General features: G+C 36.0%; 2 protein-coding genes across 4 annotated transcripts; one reads left to right on the top strand and one right to left on the bottom strand.

The window, feature by feature from the left end:
• The first annotated feature begins 824 nt into the window (after nucleotides 1–824).
• Nucleotides 825–8,496, top strand: LOC147863755 (pre-rRNA-processing protein esf1-like). Of its 2 annotated transcripts, none has more exons than XM_087319787.1 (7): nucleotides 825–1,657; nucleotides 4,270–4,350; nucleotides 4,441–4,664; nucleotides 4,989–5,151; nucleotides 6,359–6,487; nucleotides 7,134–7,945; nucleotides 8,156–8,496. In XM_087319787.1, exons 1-7 carry the CDS (start codon nucleotides 836–838, stop codon nucleotides 8,340–8,342), a joined length of 2,418 nt encoding a protein of 805 aa, XP_087175913.1. In that variant the 5' UTR covers nucleotides 825–835; the 3' UTR covers nucleotides 8,343–8,496. The 2 variants fall into 2 exon arrangements, with proteins under 2 accessions (XP_087175913.1, XP_087175912.1); XM_087319786.1 differs by having other exon boundaries at nucleotides 4,267–4,350.
• A 1,372-nt stretch (nucleotides 8,497–9,868) lies between these two features.
• Nucleotides 9,869–16,356, bottom strand: LOC147863754 (serine/threonine-protein kinase SAPK3-like). Of its 2 annotated transcripts, XM_087319448.1 has the most exons (10): nucleotides 15,976–16,356; nucleotides 14,952–15,026; nucleotides 14,744–14,845; nucleotides 14,363–14,416; nucleotides 14,169–14,261; nucleotides 13,973–14,071; nucleotides 12,794–12,898; nucleotides 12,361–12,459; nucleotides 11,533–11,900; nucleotides 9,869–10,249 (listed from the first exon to the last, which is right to left on the bottom strand). In XM_087319448.1, exons 1-10 carry the CDS (start codon nucleotides 16,096–16,098, stop codon nucleotides 10,129–10,131), a joined length of 1,239 nt encoding a protein of 412 aa, XP_087175574.1. In that variant the 5' UTR covers nucleotides 16,099–16,356; the 3' UTR covers nucleotides 9,869–10,128. The 2 variants fall into 2 exon arrangements, with proteins under 2 accessions (XP_087175574.1, XP_087175575.1); XM_087319449.1 differs by lacking the exons at nucleotides 13,973–14,071; nucleotides 14,169–14,261; nucleotides 14,363–14,416.
• Nucleotides 16,357–18,508: the final 2,152 nt, after the last annotated feature.

Below are 18,508 nucleotides of genomic sequence, written 5' to 3'. Positions count from 1 at the left end.
AGTTGAATGTATTTACATCATGTCAATCATAGCAAAGTGAAGTAAATGAATAGCTTGCAAATAGCACACAAGAACGAAGATTTCTTTGCCTCGGATTATGTTGCATACATACGGGTGCTAAGATGTTTGCATAATGAAGTGAATATCCAATGAACACTTTGTGCAATCACAATAAACAATGCCTTATGATGGCATTAGAAAATGTAAAAAATCAAGAATCCATTGACGAGAGGTGTGTCTTCCTTGAATCACATGTTACTTTCAAACTCGTTATATCTTGCATGCTGTTAGGTTCATGAAAGGAATAAATTTTACTTGAGTGTTCTCTCGATTGCTATATAATTCAGCTTCCATAATGTATAATTAACTCCAATTTGTTCAGACAACAGTTCTCGAGATCCACATACATTTTACCACCAACATTATTTTTCTATAACTTGTTCGCTCCTAAATACCTTTTCAACACGCATTAATTAACATATGATTGTCACCAAAATACACCTCTCTACCTTAGAAAGTGGCATGGCAATGCACCTTCTCTCCTCTACAAGTAAGAATATAAGGAACTCGACAATAATTCTCCCCCAACCCATACACACACACACACACACACATAGAGGGGTATATTTTGGAATTAGGAAATTCTCCTCCACACACATAAGGGTATATTTTGGAATTAGGAAATTCTCCTCCACACACATAAGGGTATATTTTGGAATTAGGAAATTCTCCTCTATCTCCATCCCCGACACTCCAAACCCTAAACCCTTTCTCTCTCTCTCTCTCTCTCTCTACCTCTGCAGAACGGAACGCATCCGCACATCGATCCATCGCCATGAAGCTTTCGAAGCAGAAGTCTCTGGAAGTCTCTGGACTGGTGAAGGACCCCCGTTTCCTTCGCCTTCACTCTGACCCTCGCTTCCAGCGATCTTTCAAACGGAAGCTTAAGATCCCCATCGATTCCCGGTTCAGCCATATCTTCTCTGACAAGCGTTTCTCCGACCCTCTCTCTCTCGACAAGCGAGGCAAGAAGCTTCGACAGAGAAACGGTGGAAACGGGAAGAAGCGGAAGCATGCTTTACAGGAGTATTATGACTGTGAAGATAGAGAACATGGAGAACATAAAGAAAATAGAGATGTAGATAAAGAGATTCCTCAATGTGACAATAGAGAAATATCAGGTGAGGAACGAGGAGATGCTTTAGCTTCGGGAGGAAATTCCTTATTTTCTGTAAAGAAATCAAAGGGGAATGTGTTTCCAGATAGGAAACCGAAGGAAAATGATCCATGTTCATCGAGTAAAGGAGATCAAAATTCTTCTTTTGTGGAGAGGAAGTCGCCAAAGCCAAGTGACTTTTTCTCTGAGAGGAAACCAAAAGAAAATGGTTTCATTATCGATAAAAACATGAAAGAGAATCATTCCATTTCATCCTCTATGGATAAGCTAAGAGATACCACCAGTGGCATATCTTTGGATCAGAAAATATCTATGACTGAGGACAGGAAATATAATGAGAGTGATTCAGATGAAGAAGAATCTGAGGGATCAATACTTGATGATATGCAGTCTGAAGAAATCTCGGAATCAAGTTCAGCATTGTCTTCCTCATCAGAATCCGACAGTGAAGAAGAAGAAATGATGAATTCATCAAGTGATGTAAGTACCTTTTGCCTCTTCTGTGATATTGTCTGATATGAAATGGAATTGAAGATATATTGCGTGCATAATACCATATTGTATTTCTATATATTCCAGGTTTTGAAATAAATTTTCTATGAATTCCATTCTGTATGTTTACTGTGATCCTGTAGTGTATTTTCATATGACTCCATTTTGAATGTTTAAGTTATCTGTTTCAAATTGCTACATAATTTCATTCTGATTTTCTATATAGTTCCATTTAGAATTTTCATATGTAATTCCAGTTGAATGCTTTGGCATTTGTCCCATTTTGAATTTTAAATGTGATCCCAATGTGTATTTTCACATGATTCCATTTTGAATCACTACATTCCATTCTGAATTTCGATATAGCTTCATTTAGAATGTTCATACATGATTCAAGTTGCATGTTTTGGCATTTTTCCATTTGAATGCTCATTGATGACAAGGTTCCATCCTTATTGTTCATATTACTCCATTTTCATTGTTTGTGTAATTATCTTTTGGTTGTTGGTGTAGTTTTCTGGTTTCTATGTTTATCTGCTTAGGATTTTTATATTTACATAATTTCATTATGTATTTTCCAGGTATTCCATTTTCAATAAATACACAATTCATTTTCACATTATCACATGATTCCATTTTCAATAATTACACAATGACATTTTGAATGATGACATAATTCTTAAATTGATGTAAGTATCACATACCACATCTGTAGGAATGCTACCTGTAATCTTTGTATTTTCCCACTATTCCAGTAAATATACAATTCCGTTTCTGAATTCCTCTGAATCAACAGAGTATTGATTTCTGTTTTGAATTTGCCTATGCCACTATTACCCCTTTGGGGCAAATCACAAAATCAACTGGATTACAAGTTGATTATGAAACGTGTAATAGACAAACCTAATATTAATTTTTACCTATTAAATCATAGTTCGGAACAAGCCTCTTTAGTTTATTGCCCTCACAGATATATAATAATAATAGTTGCATGGAACAAAGAGATGTGGACAGATCTGGCCGAACCCCTCCCTCTTGGGAGCTGTATGAAATCCAAGTTCGTGTACAGTTCTGCATTAGAGGCATAGTTCTAGCCATACTTCCCATTCGTGCCATATTCGTACTGTATGATTGAAATGGCTCCAAGTATGATTCATATGTGAATATTCGTATCATACTCATACGTGAAATGGCTCCAAGTATGATTGAAATCTATTCGTTCCTAAAAACAAATCCAAGTCTATGTGAATGAAGTTGTGCAAAGTTATTTATTGTAGATTGGTGATTGGGGGGCTACAAGTTGCTTCAGCCTAAAGGAGGAGAGCATTGGGATTTAGCATGAGGCTTATTCATTGTCCTGTTGTTAGCTATGGCATACACACAAGATCATCCAAATAGAAATGATGGAAGGGCTTGAAAGTGGTGGTGGTTATGATGAAGACAGGAACCACAAAGGTTGAAATAGATGGAAAAGCAGTCAAGGCAAGAGACATCATCACGAATGATCAGCCCCCTGCATAAATTGCAAACACGTCTGTAGGCGAACAAAAAGAAGAGTGCCTTGCACTCGTCGAAGTCAAGGAAGATGTTTCCGTCTTTGTCCACCAAGTGAAACAGCAGTCTAACCCTATCATGTACAGCAGCTCCTCTGTTCATGCATCCATACTTGTTTAGAAGCTCCACTTTCATCCAGATCAAAGAACCTGTACCAAACCTCTCGTGTTTCCTGTGCCATCATTCTGTCGAAGAATCTTTGCCCAGCCTCATGTATTTGTTGCGTGTAACTCATTTCCCTAAAAAAAATTGAAACGAATATTGTGTATTATACGCGAACATATACAAATGTTTGTATACGTCTACCAGATTAGAGGTGGAAACCAGAGCGATGCTGTCAATTATTCTTATCCGGTTGTTTACAGTACAGTATTGTCACCAGACATATCTCTTTTCCTGGATGAGGAGTTGTTTCAGACTCACAAAAAATAGAATAATCGGGTGCTAGAAGGAAACAGAAATAGAAATGGGAAAAAAACATAAGATATCTATAATGACTGAAGTCAATTTTGGATGGCTGATTCAATCTGTCCATCAATGGTCAGCAAGTATGATGGTTCCACATGTATCTTGTGCATATCTCACAGCAGGATCCCACGCTTAGTACAGAGATGGGAACTCTGCAGGATAGAATTACCTCAACTAAAGAAGGATCCTTAACTTGCATTCAAGCTGTTTACTTACCTGCAGATGACTCGACCAGTATAATGCAATAAGTCATAACATAAGAAGTAAGACAGAGATCTTCTGTTTGTACTCATAGAACTACACAGTAGTTGTCTTTACTACATGCAAAAAACCACCAGCACTCTATGAGAATCCTTTCCATTCTTTGGCTACGTTTGGAACTACTGATGCCCTATTGCTGCATACATCCATTTTATACTGATAACATAAGTATTCTAAGTGCATTTTGAATTTTCATATCATTGCACTTCGAAAGTGTTTACGTAATTCCACATTGACTGACTATATAGTCCTGAGATTAATGTTCCAATTCTTGGATTGGTGGTTCTTGTATATCTAATGTGTGACCATTCCAGGAGGCAGAAGATGAGAAAGTACCAACCACTCTTACAGAGACGAGAAGACTTGCCTTAGTCAATATGGATTGGGATCACATCAAGGTTCTTATATTGTTGACTAGTATTTATATTGATGTCAAACCTGAGGCGGTATTTATATATGGTTTTCTTTACCTTTTTCTCACTTTACAGGCTGTGGATATATTGGCTGTGATGAGCTCATTTCTACCAAAGGGTGGACAGATTCTGTCAGTGACTGTTTATCCATCTGAATTTGGACTTGAACAGATGAAAGAAGAGGAGAAACGTGGTCCACAGATATTCTCTGGAGCTGATAATGATGATGGAGATGAACAAGTGGAAGATCAAGAGATAATTAATGAACGGCTTCGGCGATATGAAATAGCAAAGCTCAGGTCTCTTTTAGCTTTTTGACTATGGAAATAAACAAGAAAGGAAATGAGAATGAAATTAAAGCTAAAAATGGAAAAAGGTGCTTGGAATGGATGCTGGATTTATGAGATGAGAGGTTTCTTGTACGTGATTGATTTGGTCATGCAAGTTACATAACAATGCTAATATATAAATACACATATATGATAAATCGCATTGGTACTACTGATGTACATACAAGTGCATGTATGTTTTTTATTATCTATCTGTCTATGTGCTTGTGTCTATATACTTATACCTGAACATATATTTTTAAGTTTTGATATCATATAGTTGCCTTAATGCAGGTACTATTATGCTGTTGTGAACTGCAATTCCAGTGCTACTGCTGGTTTTCTTTACAAGGCTTGTGATGGAATGGAGTTTGAGCGCTCATCAAATACCTTAGACTTACGCTTTGTTCCAGATGATATGGAATTTACAAATGATCCAAGGGATAGCGCAGAAGAGGTAGTTTATTTCCCATTATACTATAGCATAGTTTGTAAATGCCAATAGATTTTTCAAAAGCAATAATTGTTTTACTTTAGATTGTCTATTAATGCATCTTAGACTGAGGTGGCAATATATATCAGAAATGTTCATGACTTTATCTAGAAATTAAAATCTTGAAGGCGTTAAGTCTAATCTCAAAAATCATGTGTTGCAATTGAAAACATCATGAACTAAAGACTTGAGAGGAACTTTGTTAATAGTGCTCAGAGTTTTTTCGTTGTAGTTTCGAACGTTTCTGTCCAGGTGCCAATTGATGTCCTGAGTAAATATACAAGTAACAAAACCAAGTAGCAACTTCTCTTATTTTCTCTCTGCTTCTTTCTTTCTCATTATAAAGCTGAGGAAAGTGATGCTTCCTAAGTCATTTGATATTGATGGCCAAGCTTGTCCTCGGGAGGATTCCCTTGCTTAGGCTTGGGCTGTTCTTGCTCCATCACTCATGATACAAGTCAATCAACAACATGAGTGGCTTCTTGCGCACAACATTCAAAAGGGGTTATAATAGTTCACAATAGCAATGTGTGGTCTATGAAGGCTATGTGGACCACGACCCCATCACCATTGTCATTGATGAATAAAGATTACTATCACGCTAGAGTGTAGGTCCTCTTCCACCAGCTAGAATAGTTTGACTCCTGAAAGAAGAATCAACAAACTTATTTCCTTGTTCAGGAGCATATTACGAGCTCAACACTGACCACGCTAGAGTGTAGGTCCTCTTCCACCAGCTAGAATAGTTTGACTCCTGAAAGAAGAATCAACGAACTTATTTCCTTGTTCAGGAGCATATTACGAGCTCAACACTGACCTAACATGAAGAAAGGAACCATTCACTAAGACCTTCATCTGTGGAGGCCCATAATGGAATCTAGGTTCGTCCTCTTCAACTAGCTAGAATGGAAGCATCTGCTTATTTCAGTCCTTCAAATGTCTAGATCATGCAGATACATTGAATCATCATGTCAGTGAACATTTTTAAATCGTTATGTTTTACCTTTAGGTTATGGGTAATGTTTTAAGTAGCAAGGCTTTATGCTTGCCATTAGATTGAGAGTATGGTTATGGTTTCCAGACAAAATGACAGATTTGAACAGATTTTATTGAATTTGTGCTTCCTTAGAGAAATATGTGCTGATTAGTACTGAGGAGGCTGTAAAACCAGGTTCCAGGTGATTACCAAGCTCCGACATTCGAGACCCATGCATTGCAACACAGTAAGGTTAAACTCACTTGGGATGATGATGAGACAGAGAGAGTGAAGAAGCTACACCAAAAGTTCAATGCTGACCAGGTGAGAGAAAAATATGACAGATGCATGTTTTTTGGTTACAAAAGCTAGAAGGATGTTAACATTTCTGGGTTTTTTCTCTTTTGAAATGAAGAAGATGCTCTTGCTTAATCCATGTGTAGTTATTTGGGTTTGTAGATTCTTTGTAAAGTGGAAAAATGTACCACCGCTAATTGAAATTCCACCAGCTGATTATAATCAGTCAATTTGGCTTATTTGACGTAAGGTTTGTTTGATACTCAATCCACAATGTTAAGCTCCCTTTTCCTCTGCTAATCACCAACAAGGCTCTAGCCTTTATGAGAAACATGATCTGTTCAATAGAAATCTATGTATCATAAAACTAATTTTGAAAGTAAGCAGATTTACTCAAACTCTGCAACCTCTAGGAGCTGAGATGATGCAGTGTATTGAAATCTGAGGATCATAAAAATGTTTTTGAAAGTTTGTGCATTTACTCATACTCTGCAACCTAGAAGCTGACATGATCCAGTTTATAGAAGTCTAAGGAGACTGAAAGTTAAAACACAAATTGATTTCAAAACAATGTATAGTATATGTCATACGGGCTTGCTTGATATATGTATATTGACACAGCTATTCGATCTCTGTATCCGAGAAGTTAACATGTGAGATATACATTTTGCAGCTCAACGAAATGGATTTCAAGGCATATCTTGCATCAGATGCTTCTAGTGATGAATCAGAGGAAGATGACTGTAATGGTGAGCCATGTCTTGATGATGGTAAACCAAACAGAAACAAGAAAATCTCTGCAAGGGACAAATATCGTGCACTATTGCTTGGATCAAGCAATATATCTGCAGATGACTCAGATAGTAAGGATAGTGACAAGGATAACAATAAGGATATGGAGATCACTTTTAATAGTGGACTTGAAGACTTAAGCAAACGACTTATGGAAAAGAACAAAAACAAGAATGACAATGAGACTGTGTGGGAAGCCTACTTGAGAAAAAGAAAAGAGAAAAGGAAAGCACAGAAGCAGGATAAACATGCTGACGATGAGACAAGTGCAGATGATATAGAAGCTGGAGATGATCCATACTTCTCTCATGAGCAAACCAATTTCGATGATCCGTTCTTTAAGTCAGGAGATGAAGGAGATTTTGAGGATAGCATGGCGTCATCTTCTGACGGAGAGTTCCATGCTATTCCACCTATAAAGGAAAAAATCTCTAAAAAGAAAGCCAAACTAAAGGAAAAGAAACTTGTAGAAGAGAAGAGCAGAGCAGAACTTGAATTGCTTCTTACGGATGAACATGGTGGTAATCATGGAGTGAAAGGTTACAATTTAAAGAAAACTCTGAAAGACAAAAGAAAGGACAAGGAAAATATATCAGAGAAGCTTCCTACTGTTAATTATGATGATCCACGATTTTCAGCACTTTTTACTTCTCACCGTTATGCAATTGATCCCACTGAACCCGAGTTCAAAAGGTTTGTATTATTATAGACTTGAATGTTCGTATGTGTACATTTTTTATTGGTAGAGTTCGAAAGATTAACGTTATTGTTGGCACATTGTATTTGTGTATATAATCTTTTGATTGATGTGCTTGAAAAGTTAGCATTATTGTAACATTATGCATGTACGTCATGAATTTGATATCGTTTATGTATGATTGATTTTATGAATTTGATTCACAGATCTGCTGCAAACTTGAGAAATCTTGTGCAAAAGCAACAGAAACATCTGTCGCAAGTCCACGAAGTAAGCAATCAGAAAGGTGGAACAAATGACGAAGATGTCAAAGTTATACAGAAGAAAGATAAACAAGAGCTTTCACTGATGGTTAGATCACTCAAACGGAAAGTTGGTACTGCAACCAAGTGATGGGTATCATGATGGTGAAATGAAATCTTCTCCCGTGGTAATTGTCTTGCCAAGATGAAAGTGACATGTCATACAACCTCCAGACCGAAGTGTATCAATTGAAGTTCTGGAAATGCCTTTATTTTTAAGAAATGATATATTCTCAGTCTCGAACAAAATTGGGAAATTAAATGGAAAATATGTGTACAAAATTGCTCATTTTAATGAGTGCTAGAGCAAATCCAATTTTGACCTAATCTTACATTTTTGTAAGGTAGTTGTTTCACAGTTGTTGATGATTGATGATGTTGAGCAATAAATTATGAGAAAAAATTCATTTGTGGCTTCGTATAGCTAAACATTGTTTCAGGTTTTCTCCTTATTGGAACCTACCTAGAGGTTTGCTAAAGACAACCCTCTATTCACGAGGATTGCTATATAGAAAGGAGTAAATATTTATTGTAGTGGGAAGTTGTATGCTGTAACAATATAACAATAAAGTATAACCAGATGGTAGACCATTGTATGTAGAGTGTCTGTCTCACAATCAAAATGTTAGCTCCGAACTATATGGGAACATGTTTGCTGTAACAATCTAACAATAAAGTATAACCAGATAGTAGACCATTGTATGTTGACTTTGTCTCGCAATCAAAATGGAGTACTTTATGCTAACAACAATATTACCTCTTTGTAAGCTAGTTGTTTCACAGTATGAAATTGTAGCTTGAATCTTATCTGAAACATTCTTTCCTAATATGTTTTCTCCTCAGTAAAAGAGGCCCGCTAAAGAAAACCCTTGGCATTGACAAGTTTCTTTTTTATAAAAAGGGAGGAAAGTTGATCAAAATCCTGGAACTTTTGTCATTAATTATATTCGTATTAATGTGGAGTTTAGTCAATTTGCCTTTGTGCTTCTGTGACTATTAATAATTTAATGTATTACATTTTCTTCAAGAATGCGATATTGGTAGCTGTGATGATACGCCAAACATTCCAAACAAATGCCACTAAAGTCGCATTGGCTCTGTAATTTTGGACTATTCTTGTTTCATTGTGGATGACATTGATGTAACCATTTATTACATTTTCTTCAAGAATTCGATATTGATAGCTGTGATGGTATATATGCCAAACATTACAAACAAATACCACTAAAGTCACATTGGCTCTGTAATTTTGAACGATTCTTGTTTCATCGGATGACATTAATATAACCATTTACATGATAGAATTTAACTGTGAACTCTTTATTAGAGAGTTTTGAGTCATATTCAACTGGGATATATAGATGATAAAATAGGGTACAATGATACTAGACCAAACATTGGGATCCAATGCTCAAAGCAGAGTCAGATGGATAGAACAATGACAAATGAGCAAAGATAACGAAGAAAATATACAGGGATTAAAGACCTGTGATTAATACATACCTTGTGTCACTAATATGAGGGTTATGAATTTAAACATCGTTGCAAATGGAAAGAGTCTAGGATAATTATCCAAACCATATGAATACAATAAAACAGTCTTTCCACAGCCATCTGTTCACCAAGTTTTTACATTGCTGGAAATATTGTGTTTATGGCACATTTGTACATATTTTAACAACTTTGAGGTAATGGTCAAAGTTTCAAGCTTCGAGGTTAAAGAATGAAATTTCATCTGATGGTTAACGAGATTGAATTTCTCAAAAATTAAGACTATGCATGCTAACATATTTAAAATATGGGATGCTCCAATGGTTAAACCATAATCTTCACACCAAAAAATGGTTGTTACTTCGAGGGCCTTTTCATCAAGCTTCTCAACGAAACTTAGAAAAGTTCCAGATTACCTTGCCACTCCATCGAACAACGAAAAAGAGATATCGAAAATATTTCATGATGTCGATGTTGAACTCTCGATTTTGAAAACTTTCATTGTCACTGCATGCAGTGCAAATAAATGAAGTTTTTTATCAGGACAAAAATGTATTGAAATTCTTGCACTCCCTGTTATCATATTTAATATAATAATAATCATAATAACAAGAAAATTGACTTACCATAGCTAAAGATTTTTATTGATGTTTCAATTTTCCCGAGTTCATCATGGCATACCATACATAAAGCTCGTATTGTTTACTTGTCATTATTCCCAAGGTCATCTTCAGGTGTAAAGGGTTCACAACAACCAACAAGAAATGAAATGACCAAAAGAAGTAAATTTGTTGCTTCTTTAATCATTGTGCTTAGCCATTTGTGTTTCTTGTTCAGTAAGGAGTTAGCTTCAATCTCTTTGTTTCAACATGTTTATTAAAATATGTTGGGTGAAGTTCAGATAATAGAAATCAAGGATCAATAAAGAACGTAGGGATAGTATGAAAGAGGGTGATACAATAAAAACAACTTTGAGCATTTTCTTTTATCGTTCACCCTTAGTATGGACATACTCTAGTGTTGTGAGAGAGATTAAGCCTATATATATTCCACACGGACGGTAAAAATGTACAACTTACAAGAAAATATCTATGGATTCCTTGCGATTTCCGTATGTTCTTCCTTCTATTTACCTCATGTCAATCACAGCTAAATTCATGAATCAAATGCTTACCTTTGCAATGGCCATACAAATCACCTTTAGTGTCATGAGGCCAGAGATTGACAACATGAATAATGCCTATGTTCCATACCATGAACACCTTTCAGTGTCATGAGGCCAGAAATTGATCAATGATCATTAGCCATTACGAATGTCTATGTCCCATACCATAACCACCTTTCAGTGTCACCAGGCCAGAGATTGACCAATGATCATTAGCCATGAAGAATGCCTATGTCCCATACCATGACCATGATCTCCATGCTTATGATTTGGACATGGTGGCTAGCTTTGAAAAGTCTACTAAGAAGTCAATGGGGAGTTCAAACAGGTCTATGTCCAAACCATAGCTATCCATCAAACAACCCATGTGGCCATCAACAAACCACTGGGTCAATCCAGTGTTTTGCAAATTGTTCTTTACTGATCGTTTGAGTTTCCTTTTCATGCACTGAAATAATAGATATTATGAGAAAACATTACAAATTTGATAGGAAATTCATTATGTTATTGAATGAGAGCACATTTCGGGTTGTTCTAAGACATATTAATTCCTAAAGGATGATGTCTACACTCTCAAAAAACTTAAAAAATGTATCAACTAGCATGCAGAAAAATGAGGAGTCACCTCATGTTGGTGGAGGGATTGTCAAAGTCACAGCACTCCTCTACATCAAAATATTCAACCTCGTCCATCTCGAATTCAGACTCCACGTCTGCCTCATCTTCTGTCTCAGCCTCATGTATTATATCAGGAATTGGGTCTTTTTCTTCCCATTCGTCCGCATCATCATTGATGTCAATGAGAGGCAGTGAGCCGTGAGGAGCATGATGCACCATTCTTGCTTCGTTTAGTATGCGCATCACCTCCTCTAAGCTTTGTGCTGGTTGATCCTCCCTGTCGTTATCATAAATCGGGTTGGATCCTAATGCTAGATCCCTTGGTAGATTCTTTGTGAACCATTGATGGCACAGTATTTCAGGTATTGTTATCCTCTGCAGCACAAATACTTCATAGTCAATCATATACTCCACAACGCACCAAGGAACATATGCTTGATGGAAATTCATGGTATTGTGTTCCCAAACCAACATGGAACCAATGCTTGATTACAGAAGTCAACAGCCATCATGTACCTTCAAATAATACAGATTAGTGCATGATTATGCTATATAGGCAGTGAAGCTTACAACCTTGTGCAAGGGATGATGATGATGAAGCATCAAAATGCCGTTGGTGGTGGCATCATCTTCATCGAGTATGGCATTGGGCTCTAGTGGGGTCAGTACAAAGTGTTATTCGTAACATATCGTGAGTTGTGCTAATACTAATGGTCTCAAAATGCAGATCCTATAAGGATGGCAATAAAGGTAGACCACCCTAATATCTCAATCTTAACTCATAACCACAGGAAGAATAGCAATACGATGATATATTCACCACCCACATTCTCACCTTGGATGGGTCAGCCTCCAGAATGAGGGAGAGTAAATGACTGCATTCCGGAGATATCTGAACATAGCTTGGAATGGTGTACTGGGCCTTCATGATGCGCTGCAGAATAAACCATAACAAACAAAAAGTATCATATGAATGCATGAAAGGCAGCATATTGCACAAATGGCACACATAATCATAGATACATACACATGGATTTCATTTTGTATGCACCTGCCTGCATTGGCATTACTCTTTACTCTTATACGAGTATTGTGCCATCCAAAAAGCTACATGTGCACATGATAGATCAACTAAAACATCTATATTACCATCGGCATACTCTAAAACCTTTGAAATGTACATCATACATGGAATTCACTTATATGCACCTGCTTGCATTGTCACAGATAATGACACAAACATAAAATAAGTTATTTGTTGTACTCACCCCAATTGCTTTTTTTATGTTTCCGGGATCATCTGCATCTTCAAAGGGATATGCGCCCACTAGCATCACATACAACGTGACACCACATGACCATACATCTGCCATCTATATGCCACACATAACAAACAATTTCATACAACTCATGTACATAGAAATACATGGTGCAATATTAAGAGACAAAGTAGTTGCTATGACAATGCTTGCAGATGAAGCCCTCTGGGACTTAATCTGACCTAAACTTTCATTCCCATTCTAAAATCCAAGATTAGCTCAGGCTACAAATATAAGAAATATAGCCTGTAATAATATAGGATGACTGTTATTCTTCTTGAGGCCATCAATGAGCATACTTTTCCCTCCATGCAATGATCTAACAAGCAGAGACTAGCGAGCAACAAAAGCCTCTATTTGAACTAAAACAGGCAAATTCTCACTTCCAAATGAGGATCGAAGGCAACCCTTTAAACTAGAAGCACATACTCATCTCTTAATGTAGAGAGAAGGAAACAGATATCCTGTGGGTATGATAATTTTTGTGAATTGCCAGCATAGTCGCTTCAATTACAGAAAATCTATTTTTGGTTGTGACATACATGAAAAATAGGGATTGCATCATTCCTTTAGAAGCTTTCAGCAGGTCAATTCAACCAAAGAAATAAACCATGATATATAAACATGCCTGTTCCATTCTACTACAGCCATCAACAGCTACACCTTTCCCATTGTGCAATGATCTAACAGGCAAAGGTTAACAAGGCTCAAAAGCCTCTATTTGAACTCAAAGAAGCGCATCCTCACCTCCAAATGGGGATCAAAGGCATCCCTTCGAACTATAAAATCCACATACCTCTTAATGTATAGAGAAGGAACAAAATGATGAGGGAAATTGAGAGAACTGGTAAACTGTAGATGTCAATAACATGTACAAGGCCAAACTTTTCTTGCTCTTCCAAACTCCCCCATATTTTTACCTGTTCAACATTAGTTACACAAAAAAATCTACTAGGGTGTTAGCCTGCAGCAGACCTATCAGATACACTCCACGAACCCGACACACATGTCATTGTGTGAGAGTGTCAGGAATAAGGAGACATGATCCCATTTGACCATATTTCGGAGATTTGCTCAATGAATGAATGATGCTCATCATTAGCCTTATGAATTTATTTGAAAACTCACTTTTCCATCATATCCTTGTCCTTGTTTCTTCAAAACCTCTGGGGCAATGTAAGCGGGTGTTCCTACAGTGGACTTGGGAGCAGAGTGAAAAAGAGAAGACTGCAAGAACCATAAAACAAAAGTAACATGGGTATTTGGACGTATGATGGTGCTTAACCCTCTCAATCCAATAATGTGACACAAGAAAAACAAGAACCTTCGAATAGCCAAAATCACAAATCTTAAGCCGAAGAGCAGGGCTTCCATCTAATAAAATGTTTTCCAGCTTCAAATCCCGATGGCAGATTTTCTGTCAAATATAAAAAGCACTAGGAGTTTATAATCCACTATCCTCTTATGGTATCATATAACTATTCAGATGAGAAACAAGTAATAGTGATTAATGATTACCATAGCATGGCAATAGCTTACTCCTGAGATTAATTGCTGGAAGTAAAACCGGGCCTGGATTGAAACAGAAAAAGGAAATGCACTGTTTATCTGCACTTAGTTGTCAGAAAGAAATATTAACATCTCTATAGCAGTGGGCTATGAAACCTAAAAATGTTAAAATCCATACAGAAAATGTGATGTTATAGCTCATCTATAAAAAAGGAGTAAGGAAAAAGATGATAAAAAACCCTGATCTAATAATAGGTTCTGGTTCGCATTTAAAGCTTGATCATCTCAACAAGCATGAATTATGATAGTGGTCAATATTCTTCCATCTTCTGGTTAACTTAATCTTACATGAAAAATGCTTGTGTTTCATGCTTTTGTGTTTCTTCTTACCTCATCTTCTCTGAAGCGGCCAGCACTATGAATCCGTTCAAAAAGCTCCCCACCAGCAGCATATTCCATGACTATGGCTAAATGTGTGTTGGTTAAGCAAACCTACATCACGATATGTAAAGAAGAGCATCCAATATTGATTTTCAAGTTTGTACATATGCTAATACCCATTATAGGTCTGCTTTGAAATACAAATACATATTCGTACCTCCTTGAATCGCACGATGTTGGGATGGCGCAGAGATCTGTGGTTGATGATCTCTCTCTGTACATTTTGGTCAATCTGTTTTAAGTATATCAATTAAAATCCAAAGATCAGCAACATAATCTCGATGCATATCTAAAGAATGGTAACGGATTATGATGCAAATGAATGCCATAGAATGGTGAAAAAGAAACTGAAAAACTCTGTTAGTTAGATGGCGCAGATTTCTTGTATGCAAAATTAAAGAGCAGCAACAGATTTTGGATGTAAACCCAAAGACTAGAAACATTATTTTCCCTCTTTCAATATATTTGATACTAATCCATGGAAAAGAAACAACTTTGATGAGTGTGTCGTTGAGCTTGATATCTCAACAAATAAAACTAATCCATCAGATGAAACAAACTTCAGGTTCTTCATAGGCATACCTTATTCTCTTTTTCAATATATATGTAAATCCAACGGCAAAAGTCTTAAAACTGTCTAAAAACCCAAAATGGCAAAAGCCACAAATCCTTTAGCTGAAACACAGAAATTACAGAATAAACCTAAACCGTAACTCCTCTTTCAATATACTTGATGAAAATGAGCAAAAACCCTAGATCAATCCATAAAAAATACCTGAAAACCATTTAAAAAATAACCCAAATCTTAAACAAAGGGAAATGAATCATAAACAATACCTAAAAACTATTTTTTAACTAATCCTTAAATGAAAAAGTGATATAATCCACAGAATAGCTAAAACAAGTCTTAAAAGAACTCTAATTCTTGAACAAAAAGAGATTAGTCATAGACGGTATCTAAAAAAAACTTTACAAAAGACTTAATTCTTAAATAAAAAGAGATAAATTCACAAGACTCTTTTCAATAAAATAATAACTAAGTTAAAGGAAATGGGTGAATCATGGACAATAACCTAACTCTTAAATTAAAAGAGATCAATTTACAAAAATACCTGAAAAACATATTTCTTTTAGAAAAAGCCTAATTTTTCAATGAAGAAGAAAAGGATCATTGTCCAAACCTTATTTCCTCTCTCAATGTATTTGATGGCAACCAATTCTTTGGTTGTCTTGTCCCTCATCAATCGAGCTACTCCAAAGTTCCCCACACCAATGTCTTTCAGAAGCTCATATCGATCCATCATTGAAGGAATCACTAAGAGAATTGATGGAGAATGAAGAAGAAAGAATGAAGAGAGGATGAAAAATGAAGATCAATTCTGATCTGACATGATCTAAAACAGAGAGATTTGGGCTGAAGAGGTGTTATTTTCTGGGTTTTTTATTATTTCTTATTGCTCTTGCTCTTACTCTAAACAATAAGTGGGTTTTTTTAGTTTTCTGCTTCCTCTTCCTCTTCCTCTCACTATCTCTTATTTGTCTGCACATACACATAAGTATATCCATATTGTAAACAAATGCTTGAGTAAATTATATGAGTAGATGTGTATGCATGTCTCTCTTGGGGTCCATACCTCTCCATGCGGTCAAGATCTTGTGTCCGTGTCCGTGTCCGAATCTGTGTCCTTCTCCGGCTCCTTATCTATGTCATGTCCATGTCCATATATGTATTCAGGTTTTTCTCATAGCCCGTGTTTGTGTTCATCTCCTTGTCCATATATGTATTCGGGTTTTTCTCATAGCCTGTGTTTGTGTTCATCTCCTTGTCCATATCATTTCCTCGTCCACATATGCATTTCTACCCTTTGTCTACTATGAATGTACAATCATTCTCATATTTGTGGTCATGTACCATCTCGTGCATGTCTTCTATATTTCTGTATTACATCCGACCACGTGTTTGCCTTAATAATGCCTTTGGTTATATGAATGTGTATGCATTCGGTCTTTGTCGATTCTCCGTCTAACTTTTTTCTTGTGACTTGCTTAGCCATGTTGTTGGAAAGATGGACAAAGTTTAGGACAAAATGGGGCCAGTATCTTGATGACGAAACACATACTAACTTCGCCTCACACACACTCAAAACTTCTCTATATGTGTCTGTTATGTGGTTGGGATTTTGCTTATTCAAGTTAATATCCCTCATCAAGCTCAATTCTCGATGTAACCTTTCTATTATGCATTGGCCATGGGAATATCATATTGAGTTCCAGTCTTACTTCAAAGTGTATTGTTCTTTGTTTATTATGCTCTTCTAGAAAGTTGCATTGTAAATTTCAATTCTACTAATACACGATGCTTAGCTAACCGATGACTCCTACCACAGCTTGCATTCTACGACGAATAAATCTACCAAATTTTTATTTATGTGGGGCATGCTTATTCAATTGTATCAAAAGTGTAATTGTTTTTATAATATCTTAAGTTTAAATTGTGCTTATAGATATGGTGTTTTGTTGAAGGATGAATCATGATACCAACAAGGTGAGATAAATATGCAAAGATTCTATTTATGGAGACACGTTTATTCATTTGTTATCGAAGGTATATCCATCTCTTTAGAATATTTCTTTTCCATAGTCATGAAGACTCATGATGCAATATTTAATGATAGTTTGAATATCATAACATGTCACATACATATGGCGATCATTGTGCATGGTTGATACATCACTATTTTGATTATTTTATGAACATATTGGGATAAGGAGGAGGTTAAGACAATGCACATGAGCTACTCAACCAATACTATTTGGAAAGTACCCTAGATCTTTAGTACGTCATTAAAAGCACATCATCGTTGGTTCTTCTCTACCTTATTGATGGGAATAATGCACACATATCCACCTATTGATGGTGGAACAAATATGTGCATAAAGCCCAAACTTGGCGACTTCAGTTGAGAGAGTGATAAAGTATTTTATAGGAGATTTGTATGGGTTTCACTCTTTGTTGTGCATAAATCAATTTTTGCGTTAAATAGTTTTTTAGAAGAAATTTGTCGATCCTTCCGCAAATTTATGAAGGGTCATGAAATGAACACAGCATTCAATTCATTGATCATGATTTATATATATTATACACACCCTCAATGCGACAAGAGTAAAAACTAGATGCAATCTATTACTTGATCTATGTATTTATTTGGAATCTTCCCACGAACATAAAAGATATGATAATTATCCCACATGTTTATTTGCCACAGGAAGAGAGCATTATACATTTCATATGTATACAATATAATACATACATGTACATGTTTTGCATTTAATTGTGTAGCTTACAAATTTCTATGCATAGATAACAAACCTTTGATATTTTTCACATCTTACATCCATGAAAAATAGCAATGTGCTTATAACTCCTAGTCAAGCTGTGTATGGAAACCAATCGAGGGCCATAAGAGAAATGTGACAAGATCTTCAAAGTCAATGCTTGTGGTGAGATATAGACGTGATTTAATGAGTTAAATTTTTTTAGCGTAGTAAAACTTGGAGGCTCACAAAAGTACTCAAAGTATATCAAAAGACAACACAATCATGCATACATGGAGAACTATTTCATTGTTTTGAAATTTGAGCTTTTTAAGCTTTATGCATTTTAATAAACAATTAATTCATCACAAGAATTGTGACATTGAAAGCGTGCATATA

Source organism: Azolla caroliniana, unplaced genomic scaffold (genome assembly GCF_043228905.1).
Source record: "Azolla caroliniana isolate FFs.n. ecotype wild unplaced genomic scaffold, voAzoCaro1.0.p SCAF_5, whole genome shotgun sequence".
Lineage (NCBI taxonomy): Eukaryota > Viridiplantae > Streptophyta > Polypodiopsida > Salviniales > Salviniaceae > Azolla > Azolla caroliniana.
The sequence above is the reverse complement of the archived record's forward strand: the minus strand, read 5'-3'. Positions and strand labels throughout refer to the sequence as shown.

Coding starts and splice junctions, on each gene's coding strand:
- LOC147863755 (XM_087319786.1), top strand. CDS start 836: ATGAAGCTTTCGAAGCAGAAGTCTCTGGAAGTCTCTGGACTGGTGAAG. Junction 4,665..4,988: donor TATGAAATAGCAAAGCTCAG/GTCTCTTTTAGC, acceptor GCCTTAATGCAG/GTACTATTATGCTGTTGTGA. Junction 6,488..7,133: donor AAAAGTTCAATGCTGACCAG/GTGAGAGAAAAA, acceptor TACATTTTGCAG/CTCAACGAAATGGATTTCAA.
- LOC147863754 (XM_087319448.1), bottom strand. CDS start 16,098: ATGATGGATCGATATGAGCTTCTGAAAGACATTGGTGTGGGGAACTTT. Junction 15,027..15,975: donor ACATTGAGAGAGGAAATAAG/GTTTGGACAATG, acceptor TACTTAAAACAG/ATTGACCAAAATGTACAGAG. Junction 12,899..13,972: donor GACAAGGATATGATGGAAAA/GTGAGTTTTCAA, acceptor TGTGGCATATAG/ATGGCAGATGTATGGTCATG.